Source organism: Carettochelys insculpta, chromosome 7 (assembly GCF_033958435.1).
Source record: "Carettochelys insculpta isolate YL-2023 chromosome 7, ASM3395843v1, whole genome shotgun sequence".
Lineage (NCBI taxonomy): Eukaryota > Metazoa > Chordata > Testudines > Carettochelyidae > Carettochelys > Carettochelys insculpta.
Window position 1 is genome coordinate 50,822,543 of NC_134143.1, and position 15,386 is coordinate 50,837,928.

Genomic DNA, 15,386 nt, shown 5'->3' on the forward strand with positions numbered 1-15,386 from the left:
TAAAATAAAACAGTTCAGCTTTTCCAAATGTGATGCCTGAATATCACTACACTAATTAGAATGCATAACTTTCTCAGTAAAACAGAGGCCTGTACTCTTCAGCATTCAGAAAAGGAGGGAAAGAGAGAGAGAGAAAACGCAATGGATTAGAGTTACAGTCCGATACACTTCTGTGTTCGAACTCAGGAGAGAGCACAAATGAGACTCAGTTTAATTCTCCACTATACAACCCACTGGACATTTGTTGCCATGGCTAAACAACTGCACAATCCAACATAGGAGACAGTCTCTCTGAGGACCAGAACTGAAATAACTGGGCACTAAACATCAGTAACAAAGAACATTAACAAGCTGTGTGGAGAAGCTTACACCATGCTTGCCAGCATTCCCCATGCTGAAAGCGACAGTAACACATTTAATTAGGGGAAAAAAAATCCACTCTCAATTTCCTATGTCTTTTCCCTGTGACAAAAAATTACACAGAAATCAAGCAAACATACATTATATTCTTCCCGAAACCGTTTCCCATCATCTGCTGATCTTATTCGTATTTCTTCCTCCAGATGCTCCACTGGAATAGGAAAGTACTTCTTTGGGCCAGACGGAGACCTGCTGAGTAGCATCACCCTTTGCTGTTCTGTCAAACCAGAGAAAATATATGTTAAAAATATATTCAGAATGAAGGTCAACGAGTTATTCCCTTAATCAAATGATGACCAATTAGTTTTATGAAATACTGTGGAAAAAGGAACAGCATGCCTCTTATTAAATCTGACTCAAACTAGTGAGACAAAGGTGAGTAATGTGGTATCTCTTCCTGACACTGAAATGGCTAGAATGATATTGCCGCCAAATTAGTGCCAGAGTTGATTTTCATAGAATAACAAGCCAAGTAATTTTTCTGAACACACATGGGATTAGAACAATTCCAGATGCTACTGTCCTAATGTTAATAATTAGCCTTTCTGACCTTAATTGGTAACAGAACAAAAAAGTGACCAAAACAAAAAATTATTTGGGGGAGGGAATAGCATCTTATCAATTCCTCCCACTTACTGAAATATGAGGGGAAATTTTTAAGATATTTAAGGAAAAAATCTAAATCTATTTTACAAATGGGTTTATTTCTCAAAAATAAGCTACAATTTGCCAGACACCAGAAACTCTGCAATATTTACAAAAACTACAATTACGTGTTTTGCTCTCAATGCACTGCTTTAAGAAGGTAACAAATTCATGAGATAACTTAAAGCATTCCTGTAGCAAATTTAACCAAAAATATAGGAAACATCAGAAATTTAAGAACAACAAGAAGTCCTGTGGCACCTTATAGACTAGCACATCAGGCGCCACAGGACTTCTTTTTGTTTTTGAAGATACAGACTAACTTGGCTACCTCTCTGATATTAGTAATTTCATATAGTTTCTGTTCTAAAACAGTACAAATCAATATTTGCACCATCCATGTAGTAGTTTTTATTTGAACAGGAACTGAAATTTTGGAAGTCTACTTTTACACCTGCAATTCATTCAATACCTACCTGCAAAAATGCAAACACCTCATGTGTTAATGCACCATGCGTAAATCAGAAACCGAAGGGAGGTCAGTGTCTGCGTTGCCATATCAGTCCCAAGTTACTGACTGCTCTGAGGTATAACAGATCCCACAGCTAAAGTAGCTGTTCTTTTACAGCAATTCCATCCCCCACAGGATGGTTTCATGTAGCACCTTTCACCCAGGAATTCTCTAGCACCACTAGGTTTATGGCCATTATGCACTGGCAGACTGGTTAAAAAATTAGGTCTACTGTGCAAACACACAGAATTTTAAAACAGTGAAGTTGGGAGAATTTCGAAATCACGGTGGAGGAAGTCTCTTTGAGAATAGCAGCTTTGTTTGAAAGAGAAACAGAGCACTTCCCTAGAAACAGATAGTTGACAACTCTGCTTTCAACAATCATGTTGCCTATTAGTTGATGTATTAGCCATTCCACAGAGTAACAGCAGAATCTGTTTGCGAGCTAGTGTATCTCAATATGCTCAAAACTCCAATGCTGTTATAATTAATGTTGGAAAATGTAACACAAACAGGAAGTTGTACTCTTTTGTTTTATATTTAGAACTGTGAATAAAACAATTTTTCAGCTTGCAAGGAGTAATATGAAAACCACAGAAAAGGTCGGTAATTCTCCCTTGTGATTACTTTTTTCCTTTTCTCTTGTCTCCACCCCCTTCATTGCTATGTCATGAGTAATATATAGCTAACCTTTAATTCCCAATCTACTTTGCCCTCTTTGCATCTTTATTGTGCTTGATGTTCAAAATCTAGTCTAACCTGAAAAAACATTTGAAAATCAATTGGTGACTATTTTCTATTTCTTGACTGAATCATCTTCTTTTGAAAAAATGCCATTGACTTACAGTACCTTCCTTCTCATCTCCCATTTACTACTTAATTTGTTTATAGAGTTGGAAAGCAGCTCTTCATACATATGTCTATTTTTTTTTAAACAAATATTTCAATTTTTTTTTCTCAAACTCAGAACCAGTGCAGATAACTCAACGGTCATGAGGCACCCTTCACTAACCAACCAGTTATGGAGGAGAACCATGGAGAAACAAAATCATGGCAAGATGCAAATTATCAAACAGCAAGTAGAAGAAAGAGAATTATTTTAAAAATGAGCAATTTTTTTCCTTTATTTTCTTTTAAATAAACAAAGCCAACATTAGAATAATACAATCAAAAGACATAGGCAATCCGCAAAGTTCAAGCAACTGAATTCTTAATTTTCAGTATTAAAGTATGTGTGTATAAGAATACATGAATATAACTACTTATCATAACAATAATGTAAGATAGAACTCTCTGCTGAACTCTCTATTTGGCCTTGTGTTTACACACACACACACACACACACACACACACACACACACACAGTCGAGTAAAATTCATTGTAGAAAAACAAAGCCAACATTCCATTACCTTGCTCTTCTAAGATTCCATTTGGTATCTTTTTGTCACTGGAATTCACAACAGCTTTCCTGTGTTTTCTGAACCTTAGAAACACAAACCCAAAGTTAATTTTCATAATTGTGTTTAAAAGGCTACAAATGCTCTTCCAGAAGAACTTTTACAAACCATGTAATTCTGGAGAAACTCTTTCTGTTCATCTTCAGATTGTAACAGATTAAGGACAAAACACAACATACGGCATCCTCTGCTACTCTTAACTGTGGTCTGAGACTTCAGTTACCGCATAGATGTAGCAATGCTTTCATTTCCTTATTAGATCATATCAAAACATGACCAATCTAGTTCTGAGTGCAGCAGTTAACAGCTCCCTACCTGAAAAAATAGCCAGCCAGAAGAATGAAAATGATGAATACAAGAAGCAGGATCAACATTGAAGTCAGTAGTTGCTGGTGTGAACTGTTCTCCTCTGGAGGCTCTATAAATTAAAAAAACACCAAGAGTGTTGTGATAGAATTCTCAGTGGAGTAAAGGTAAAATATACCCTTCATATTTTGAAATATATATATTAAAATATACCCCACATATGTGGGACATACATACCCCAATACTCGCAAAAACTGATTTAAATGCACCATATACGTTTTCCAAAGGCGTTCCTCTAGGCAGATTTGGTGTCTGTGTGTGGTCTTTTCATTGTATCAATTTGCTAAAAATATCAGTGGTGCTTTTTAGCAAACAAATGCAAAGCTGAAACCCTTAATTAAATATACATTTTAAAAAGTCAGTACTAGCACCTGTCAGCTCTTGAATATGACAAGGTGAGTGAGGGAATCATTTTTATTGGTCTGGCTTCTGTTGGTGAGACAGATAAGCTTTTAAGCTACACAAAGCTCTTCTTCAATCTTGGGACAGGTATTCTGAGTGTCACAGCTAAACATGAGATCACACAGATAGTTTAGCATGCTGATCCCATATTCTAAAAGCCCAGGTTCAAGCTGCCTGCTAAACCCTCTTGTAGTCATGGATTAAAAAGGGATTATAGGGTTACAGATTGTTGTAATAAACCATAAATCTAGTATTTTAATTAAGCTCAGAATGTCACTACCAAGAAAAGTTATGAATTTAAGCTTCCAAGCTCATCTTCAGAAAGTGTTGTGCAGATTTCCTTTGAGGATGAGGACTGGTAAGTCAGTGATTATTTCATGAAAAGTGTTCACCCATAATTGATGTGGCATTTCTATCTTTCACCATTTTCCTTTGCAACTGCATTCAAGAATTCAGTCTGGTTTCATCCACATGGGTGTTACTGGGACATTTAGTGCGTTGGATGAGGTACACCACATCTTGGTATGGGCATGTGTAAGATCTCAAATGGTGCATTGTGGTTGTGCTGATCATTGCAGTAGTGGAGATATGTCTGTTGGTTTTGCCTCTGCTCTTCATTACATTATACTGGGTATCTTCCTAAAAGGAAATCAGAAGAACTGTTTCTGATTGACAGACCAGTAAAAATATAGTTACTTATGCTAAACACTCTGTTTAACCTTGTGCTTAATTGTGACATTCTGAGTAGCTTTCCCATACTGAAGAGGAGTTCTGTGTAGCTCAAAAGCTTGTCTCTCTCACCAACAGAGATTAGTAAGATATCACCTTTTCTCTCTAACATCCTAGAATGGACACAGCTACAACAACATTGCATATAGCTCACTAATATGTTATCTATATTTGTGGGAGCCACTGAGAGCATTGCAAAGTTAATCAAAAAAACTTTGAAGATCTAGTCTACAAGAGCGTGTCACCTCCCCACTATATTATGTATATAGATATATATATATAGATATAATATAACATATATATATTTACTAAGATGTTTGGTGCAATATTTTAGAATTATATTCAAAGGTTCCAGGCATTACACTAACATACAGGTTTGGGGTTTTTTTTTTGTTTGGTTGGTTGTTTTGGGTGGCTAGCTGCTGTGAACAGATCAATAGAGAAGAAGGGTAGGAGGAGAATCTTAATGAAGAAGTCAGTTATGCTGATTTATACTAGGTGAAGAGTTGGTCAAACTATTTATTTTACTCATCAGATGTAATAGAGCACAAATGAGGTGCTCTTTTGGAACACATCAGGTACATACAAGCCATGTAACCATGTAAGGATAATAGAGCTTACCCCAATCTGCTACAGTTACACTGACCCAAACTGTCGGAGGCAGTACACAAATAGGTGGTCTCAAAAATGCAAATGGACACTCACTTGCATATTTGCTCACCGGCAGAAAAAAAAACGGTGTAAACATGGTTCTGCCAGTGAGCCCCACTCCCCCACTTTGCTGGCAGCCTCTTAAAAGGAGAAGAACAGCATGAGCCCCATTAACCTTACTCCCAGTTTCCAGCTCTGAGCACAGTATAAACTGAGAACGTTTAGGTGAGGATTATGTAAAATGGAACAGAAACATAAAGGACTGGAATGAGAAGAAAGGAGAATACTGTATAGATGTGGAGGGAGGACACAACATTGGGTAGATGAGAAATTAGGGCAGAAAATTACTTTTAGGTATATATAGTCTGGGGTAGAAAAATATTTTAGGAAGGAATGACTCCGTTAACATAATATTATAGAGAATTGGTAGGCTAATGTGATATGGGAAATAAATCATAAAAACAACATGTAAGTTGAAAGAATAAAAACGATACGGCAAGGAAAAAAATCATACAAACAGGTTTTATCATCTCACTGTTGCAGCAAGACCCAGAAGGAGGGTGTATTAGTCAGCCACTTATTTACAGCAACAGTTGTGTTTTCTGCACAGTAATTAAGACTTAACAGAGAACAAACAAAACAAATTAAATAACTAACTGTAGTTATGGATCCCATCTTAAGCTTCCCCTTTTTCACACACCGGGAAATTCAGCTGGAGAATACTATTCAGGATGCCCCATCGTGTGATATTTTGTTATACGAACACAAAAAGAACTGCCTACATAAAGCAGTGAATTGACATAAGTTACAACAACAAAAAAATAATGAGCAGACACTTATCACTTCTTGGCAGCTAAAGAAACTTTCAACTCCCCGCTCCCAAAGAATTAGTTTCTCCTGCCCCCAAGCGCAAAATTCCAGTCCATCACACAGCTATAACCCTTCCTTTGGAACAACCCAATCAAATGGATGTACCCAGCCACATGCCTCTTGAGCTAACTGAAGAGCCTGATGGAGAGCTCTCGAGTGTCACACCCTATTTCAGCCAAGGGATATCCAGCTCAAACATCTCTTCTTTAGCTGTCTGACATGGGGAAAGGGGTATCTTCTCAAGCAGTAATGTCTTACACAATTTAAGTCTTTATAGGCAAATAAATAAATAAACAAATGAATAAACAAATAAAAAAAATAAAAGTCTCCATTTCAAGTGAGAATCAGCAGCATCCAAAGCAGCTCACAGTGCTCAGGTGGCATGTCCTGTCACTAGGAAGCACTATATAACGAGTAAATTTCATTCAGGTTCAGGCCAAGTGTCTGCACTGACTTTTAAGCTGTAGTCTCATGTAGCAATATTGGGAAACGGCACTTCTGAGAGTTTTCTGCCACAGGATGGTGTCTTGTATTCATCAACCCTGCTTTCATATCCTGATTTCAAGGGACATAGCATGACAAGTATGGCTCATGCAGCTCTTTGAGTGACACATCATAGTCTTGTTTCTTCCTGGCCACCTCATGTTAAGAAAGTTAGCTTGGAAGCACAGATGGCCCCTTCTTCTGTCCTCCATGACAGTTCCACGAATTTAACCAACACTGTGATAATGTCAGCCCAGCAGTCTAACACTATGTTTGAGATCATCACATGGTTTTTTAATGTTGATCACATATATTATTTTGTAATTCCCCTCAAAGGTCGGGTTTCTAATTTACTAACAATGCTCAGAAATTAAAGATGAAGAGTACTTTGCCACAGACCTATATACATCCAGAGGCCCAATAGAGGCCTTTAACCAGACATCTACCTAGTACAGTGGTGTCCAAAAGAAATTAAGAAATTAAGCCACGAGCCCGGCACCAATCCCTCCCCAACCAGGCGCCATCTCCCCCACATTACTCACTGGAGCTGCCCTGGGCTGCAGTCATGCTGTGGCTGACCTCACCGGGGCCAGAGAAGCCGCCTCTGCCACTGCTGCCACGCAGTTGTCCTACCATGTGGTGGGGCATGTGCGTGGAGTGGCCAAAGGGACACCTCGTGTGCAGCTCCTTAGAGCCATGTTTCGCCACACTGCACTGCCCCGTTTGCCACATGTGGAGAATGGGGAGTGTATTGGACACGGCAGTTCTAGTAAGAGAAATTAAAGTTCTTCAAGGGCAGACTGAATAATTGTGCACCAACACTGCTACTTTAATCTCTGCTGCTGCAGGGAACTGAGACATAGACAGGTACATGCTGAGGAAGCAGATTACTTTTACCGAAAATCCTCAGTCTAATCATTGCCATGGAGAATTTTCAACCATCACAACACAAAATGACATAATAAACTGGTCCAATAACCATGTAACTTTCTATTTGGCATGGCATCTTTAAAAATCATAAACCTGGGGCTCTTTCCAGAAATGTGGTAAAATACTGACAGTGTTCCACTTTGAAAAGATATTAGGGTCATGACACAGTTTTTCCTTGAAGCCTGGGACGTGTGATTTTGCCTCACTTTGTCATTCTTGATGCTATTCCAGACGCTTGATCTGCTTTTCCTGATGCAAGTGTTCCTTATCTTGCAATGTTCCCCCGCCTCTTTCTGTTCCTAATTTCAACACAGTAATTAAAAACAAAACCAAACAAAAATAGAACCAAAGATAGCATACATATCACTACAGATGCAGCACTAAAGATGCAAGCATATCTGATGATTTTTATTCCTCTTCCGCAACTCCTTGTCAACATACCTACCTCTTTTATTTTGAATGTGGAGCCTAGAAGGCACAAGGGCTTAATCCCACAGATTCACAGTGACCAAGGGCTAGAAAGATGGTAGAATCAGCCCCAGTGAACTGCTCCACCCTAAGGAGACTTCCTTTTGGCATGGACCTGGAGGAATGGTTCCGTGAGGGTTCTATTGCAGCCTCTGGCACAGCTTGAGTACATTTGCACTCTGATTATTTTCAGTTTCTCCATCATTCCCACAATGAGACTATTAGATAACTTACTAGAGAGGGATTCAAGAGGTAGAGGGGGTGAGAAAAAGAGGTAGGACGGGGAGGAAACCTGTATGCACCCAGGAAAGGCACCAGAAGTTAGGAGACAGAATGCAGCAAGGAAGCACCAGACAAAAAAAATCACTGGTTTGGAACATTACAGATACTGGACTCCATTGTCAATGTCACCTACTAATGAATAACTCAAAGGACACTGATATTTGCCAGATCATTCTTTTAAAAAAGGAGCAATAATATTTATCCCTTACCACACATTTATAAAACAGCCTGTTTGTTTTAACTGTTAAATGTTTAGACTGCTGTAAATGATTTCTGGGGCAAGACAAAAACGAAGTATTTGGTTTTTTAAATATCCACATTTGTTTGCTTGTGGATATTAATGTTTTATTCTTACAATACTTTCTATCCTCTGAGGAATAGAATAGTATATATCTGTACTGCACATTAGTTCACTATCTTGTCATATTCACATCTTTCTACAAAAAAAATGTACTATATCAATTCAGTATTATAATGTTGGCTGCTAAACCTTCAGTTTGCTAATTAAGTAAAAAGCTAATTCAAAAGCTAAGCTGAAAAGCTAAATTAAGCCAACATCCCGTGTGTTGTAAAAAGCACTACAGGTGATTCTTTTCTGCCTGAATCCACTACACGACCACAATGAATGATTCACTAGGACTGACTCCTCTATATGTTAACTCTGTTTTAATGTGCTTATGTTTAAAAATGTATGTTAGCTCAATAAAAACAGATCTTTACTCCCTGTTTGGAGAATCACCTTGCATGTAATAGGTATCAGAGGAGTAGCTATGTTAGTCCGTACCTGCAAATACAAGGAGTTCTATGGCACCTCAGAAATTAATAGATTTATTTGAGCATAAGCATTAGTTGGCAGAAACCTACTTCATGAGATGCATCCGACAAAGTGTTTTTTTTTTCCACACAAAAGCTTATGCCCAATTTAATCTGCCCTTCTCTAAGTCTGTGTCAACACTAGACCAATCTGTCGACAGAAGTTTCTGTCAGAAGATATCTTCCAACAAAACTTCTGTCAACAGATCGCGGCCAGACTGCCAAGCAGATAGAAAGAGTGATCTGCTCTGTCGACACAGCAGCTGGACTGCCCGTCTGCTCTCTCATCAAAACAGCCAACCAGAAGCACAGCAGACAGGGCTGCCCGGCGTCCCAGAAGCTCTGTCAGTTGACAAAGGGACCTCCAGAACGTCCAGACCATCTTTCTGTTAACAGAATCTGTTGACAGAGGCGTTCTGCCTCATGGGAAAGTGGCAGAATGCTGTTGACAGAAGTGCTGTGTGCTGACAATATACTGTTGACAGAATGCCTTGGGAATGTGGACACTACACAGGTTTAATCGACAAAACATCAGTTTTGTCGAAAAAAACTCTGTAGTACAGACATAGTCCAAGGTGCCCCAAGACTCCTCGTTGTTCTTCAGAGTAATGGAGATAGGCTAGGATGGCCAATGTGTGCCCATGCTGCTCATCAAAACTTATTTTGCAGCAAATTCTTCTTTTGTTTAAAATCCATACGACCACTCTATCTACCTGAGGTACAACTGAACTTGTGGAGTGAGAACTGTGACTACTGTGTGGAAAAAATGTAAGCCAATGGCACAATCCTGCAGCCTGAGATAAAGTCTATCAACCTACATTTGCGGGGAGGAAAAAAACCAACAGTGTCAAGGACGCAACTTGTTTAGGCTTTTCTGCAGCAACTGACTAATGAGGAACATGAACGCACACATGCAGCAAGGAGTCAGACTGAATACGAAAATGAAAGAAAAAAAACAGAGAGGGGACACGGAAGAAAACATAAGAAAAGGAACACTGAAATAAAGTATTAGAAAACCCACTGAAGGAAAACACACCAGTATACAAGGTATGAAGGAACTGAGGAAGAATAAAGAAACAAAAGAAAAATTTGTTCTGTGTCTGCACAATAGCTAACAAAATGGGATGCTGGTCCACGACTAGCCTTCTAGGTACTACTGAAATGCAACTAAATAACATATTTGTTAAAGAACCCAGGTTTTAAAAAAGTGTTAAATCTGAGTGTGTTCCACTGAAGGGCCCACGGCTCTCCTGCACTCTCTTTACAAATATTCAATAACTAGTGTCAGCAACTCCTCTAACAATGCTGAAAATTTTTCACTATGCCTCATTTTATTACATGAAAATAGAAGGGCAGTGTCTAAAATGAGGAAGAGGAGAAGGCTTTAGGTCTAATTCTGAACATAATCCTGTGTAACTGAATCCATACATAGATTGGTGTATTAGCACTGGAGAGAACTGTTGGATAATTGTTGACTGATTAATATGAAAGACTGACCAGTGAAAAGGGCTTTGAAACTCATTCCATAGCGCATTTACTTCTAACTTTCTGTCCATGTATTAAGTGTCTTCACTACGGCGTTTCAGTGGTACAGCTGTCACTGTGCTGCTGTAGAGTTTCTAGAGTAGACCAAGACTGAAGAGCATTTTGAACATTATAGGTCATAAATTTATTATTTCAATACTGTAAGCAACAAATTATATTCGTGTTGAATTGAATGTGACAGCATGAGCTTTACTGTGAAGATGACGTGAGCAAGAGAGATACTTATCAAATGTTATTTCAAATCAGTAAAATAAATAAAATATTAATTAGGTTAACACTCTTTCTCTCCGAGTACTTGTTTAAACAGGCTTGCCTTTTTGAAAAGTAGTCAGTGAACATTTTTTTAAAAAGTCCCATGTCTGTAATACTGATATGCAGTGAAAATTAGTGCACTCTTCTCATAGTGACTTTGGATCCTTCATCAAATTTGGAAATACAAAGAAGGACATTGGGATTAAACTGAATTGTTATTATCCTTCAGCATGAATAAGCTTTTCAAACGGAGACTAGCTGGCACTGGAACAAGTCATATTTATTTCCGGATTAAAATGATTTATTGCACAGTTCAATGGCTATTGAAAGCATGAGATAAGTGCATAATCCTATTAACATGGGCTCTTTATATGAGAAAGCATTTCTGCAGCATATGCATTTTTTGTCTATCAGACAACAACGTTCATTTTTCTATATAAATATTCTTAATTTATATTTAAATAAAGAAGGCTTTAGTATTTCTTAAAAATCCAATTGCGTTTCTGCCACACATTTTGCTTGTATCACTTAAAATAAAATTTAAACGCTGAAGGTACCTTTATCCACATTTACTGAAAATTGCACTGAATTGTGACAATCTTTGAAGAACTGTGTCTCTTTATACAAATGGCCTCTTTTCCAATTTTATTCATATATTTAAGAAGTGATATCAGTGTATCAAGCCACTTCTCTTTCACATTTCCCATATTTACTAGACTATTTCAGAAAGGTCATTTGATTTACCAGTTTTATGTTCAGATGTCAGAAAGCAGAAAGGGCTGATCTTACAATCCACATATCCTACACAATGGGGTGCACCACTGGAGCGTGCGCATCAGCACAGGCAGGAATCTCTGTTTTTTCTGGAGTCTACCCAGCTTTCATTTAAGACCAAAGACTAGTCATCTGTTCAGATTCATTCACTCATTCATTCATTTGTGCCAAGCTGAATAGCGGAGGCGATCATGGCCCTCCACCTCTGCCTATTACGAGTATTCTGGAGCATCTCCACAGTACTGTGGAAATGCAACCATTAAGTGATACTATCCAATATTTTTGCACGTTGTCTACCTCATCCTCACTTTCCATTATACTTCCCTGTTGTCATTAAATTTTCAAGTGCAGACTTTCTAATTATATGGCCTATAAATTTTGCCTGCCTTGTTCTTATCCTATTTAACAGTGTTCTTTGGCTGTTGGCTTCATTTAAGACAGACTCATTCATCCTTTTGGTATTCTGTGAAATGCACAACATCCTTCTTAAAAACCACATTTCTATGGCTTCAACATACTTCTCAACTTGTTTACTGATAGTCCATTCGCATCCATACATGAGGACTGGTTCTATATAACATCATAGCACTCTTCCTAATCTCCAAGGATAAAGATTTGTTTGTGATAATGCTTCTCATTTTCTGAAATGCTGCTTTCGCTTCAGTGATTCTGCATTTCACTTGAGTTAAACACCTACCATTGGATGTGATATAGGATCCTAAGTACTTGAATTTAGTCACTTTACGAAGAACTGTTCCATTTGCTAGTACCTCACACGTTGGCAGTACCTTCGTCTTTGTGATAACCATTACCTTCCGTCTTCAAGATGTTCAGCTAGAGTCCCTTCAGCTCTCTTTCTTTATTGACAACGTTAACCAGCTCCTGAAGATCTTTCTCACTTTCTGCTATTCAAACAGTATAATCTGCATACCTCAGGTTGTTAATGTTACATCCTCCAATATTTAATCCTGGCAGACCTTCTATTTTGCGCATTATTCTTTCACCGTACAAGTTAAAGAGATCAGGTGAAAGAACACAACCTTGTCTCACTCCTCATTTTATCTTCACATGTCTGCTAAGGTGTTTTCCAACCCTGATGGCTGCTGTCTGTTCCCAGTAGATGTTTTTAATTATTCTCAAATCCTTCCCATCTATATCCAGTTCTTCCAACAGTTTTATCATTTCTTCATGTTTTACTCTGTCGAACGCTTTTTCATAGTCGATGAAGCAAAAATATATGTCCCTTTGAACTTCCAGTGCTCTTTCGATTAATGACCTTAAAATGTAGATTGCATTACAAGTACCTCTGTCTTTCACAAATCCACATTGTTCATCAGAGATCTCAGACTATTTGATTTCGAATCTGGTTCATAATAATCTTCAAAAGAATTTTGGTCATGTGACTCATGCGACTGATTGTCCTATGCTGTTCACATTCAGTTGCACATGGTTTCTTCAGCCAGGCAATAAAAACAGATCTTGATAAGTCTTCTGGGATGTGCCCTGTACTGTAAATATCATTTAAAAGTTTTGTAATTGTGTCAATACCAAAGTCTTCTAAGGCTTCAAACATCTCACTCGTGAGTTTGTCCAGACAAGGCGCTTTTCCTCTCTTCATGCATTTCAAAACTTTTCTTACTTTTTCCTTGAGTATAGGTGGTCCATTTGCATTCTTAGAGGGACTCAACTTTTGAACTATCTCATCATCATAGAGTTCTGAAATGTATTCTGACCACCTTTCCAAAATTTTATCCTTTCCTATTATTATACTACCATCCTTCGACTTCAGACAGCCAGACGATGAACATGTTTTCCTTCCTGGTACCTCCTGGATACATGGAGGCATCTCTTTTGTAATACTTCCATGTTCCTGTTCCATTATCTTACACTGTTCATTTAACCAGTTCTCCTTTGCAGCTGCATATTTTAACTTTATTTCTGTATTCAACTTTTCATATTCCGAAGATTTATTTTTCTTCACTCTTCTTTCTTCCATGAGTTCCAAACTTCAGTCATCCACTTCTTCTTCATAATGGTTTTATTTCTTGGAATGTTTTCATCCACAGATGTAACAATGAATTCTTTTAATAATTCCAATTGACTGTTAATATCGGTTAGGTCTCTTAAGGTGCTGAATCTATTTTTGACTGCTAAAGCAAATTAATCTCGAACTTCTCGATCGGTTTGGAGCAATTTCAGATCAAGTTTGATGTTTCTTACCTCATTTTGAATTTTCTTTAATTTTACTCTCAATTTGCCTACCACCATGACATGATCACTATAGCATTCAGCACCTGGCATTGTTTTAACTGACACGAGAGAATTTCTAAACCTCTTATTTATAAGAATAAAATCGATTTGGCTTTTCACATTCTCTCCGGGACTTTTCGATGTCCATAGTCTCTTTGGATATTGCCTGAACCATGTGTTTCCCATGATCAAATCATGAATTCTAGCCCATCCTACCAGTCTTTCACCTCTCCCATTTCTTGAACCTAGACACAAGACCCTGTTATGTCTTCTGTTCATTCACAACCAACCTTAGCATTAAGGTCTCCTTGAACAATTAGAACTTCACTCGATTTACAGTAAGCTTTGGCTTGTTCGAGCTCTTCATAAAATCTGTCTGTCTCTTCCTCAGTGCTGTTTGCAGTTGGAGCATAGACCTGGATTATATTCACATTGAAGGGCTTGCTTTCAAGTTTAACTAACAAGATCCTATCAGACTCTGTCCAATAACCCTTTAAACTATTTGCTTTTTTTGAATTTAAGATGATTCCCACACCCCTTTCATATTTCTCTCCTCCTGAAAAGACTATTTTGTACTCAACCGATGTAAAAATTCCAGCTCCCTTCCATCTCATTTCACTGAGTCCCATTATATCTACCTTTAGTCTTTTAATTTCTTGCTTGATGTTCTCCAATTTCCCACTTGCCAGCATAGTTCTCACATTCCAAGTAGCAATCTTTATGATGTTGTTGTTGTATTTTTGTTTTGTTTTTGGTTTGCTAACAGTCGCTTAATGATGGTCTGGTGTCACCTGTAGCGCATGACATACCCTACCAGACGAGGATGTTTTGCAACATCCCTTTATGTTGTTCTCATTAAATAGACAGTGGTTTTGGTTCATGATGTGCTTGGGAATCACACAATGGTGGTTTCCCCTCGCCTTCCATCAGTTATCTTTGGTTGTCTCCGTTAGCCTTTGGTACTCCCGTACCTTCCTGCAAGGCAGCAGGTTGAGTTGCGTTTTGTCTGGCCCCTACCATCAGACCTGTCCGGCATGGGTGTCCCTGCCAGGAATTAAACTTCCACTAGCATAGCTCATTGGGTCATTGGGACTCACAAGCCCTCTCACCACGCCAAGGTAGCAACTCATGACAGAGCTGTTCAGATTGTGGAAAAAAAACACTCAAAGGCTGCGTCTACACGTGCACGCTACTTCGAAGTAGCGGCAGTAACTTCAAAATAGCGCCCGTCACGTCTACACGTGTTGGGCGCTATTTCGAAGTTGAAATCGACGTTAGGCGGCGAGACGTCGAAGTCGCTAACCCCATGAGCGGATGGGAATAGCGCCCTACTTCGACGTTCAACATCGAAGTAGGGACGTGTAGACGATCCGCGTCCCGCAACATCGAAATAGCGGGGTCCTCCATGGCGGCCATCAGCTGGGGGGTTGAGAGATACTCTCTCTCCAGCCCTTGCGGGGCTCTGTGGTCACCGTGGGCAGCAGCCCTTAGCCCAGGGCTTCTGGCTGCTGCTGCTGCAGCTGGGGGTCCGTGCTGC

At 38.8% G+C, this 15,386-nt stretch overlaps 1 protein-coding gene across 3 annotated transcripts in view; it reads right to left on the reverse strand.

Annotated features, from left to right (window-relative positions):
- The window catches only part of PTPRE (protein tyrosine phosphatase receptor type E), a 227,493-nt gene that overhangs the window by 57,744 nt on the left and 154,363 nt on the right, over positions 1–15,386 (reverse strand). For all 3 annotated transcript variants that reach the window (XM_075000458.1, XM_075000460.1, XM_075000459.1), the window contains 3 exons: positions 3,350–3,452; positions 2,987–3,060; positions 501–637 (listed from right to left, as the gene is read on the reverse strand). In XM_075000458.1, coding sequence (XP_074856559.1) covers positions 501–637; positions 2,987–3,060; positions 3,350–3,452 — 314 coding nt within the window. The remainder of the gene's footprint in view (positions 1–500; positions 638–2,986; positions 3,061–3,349; positions 3,453–15,386) is intronic.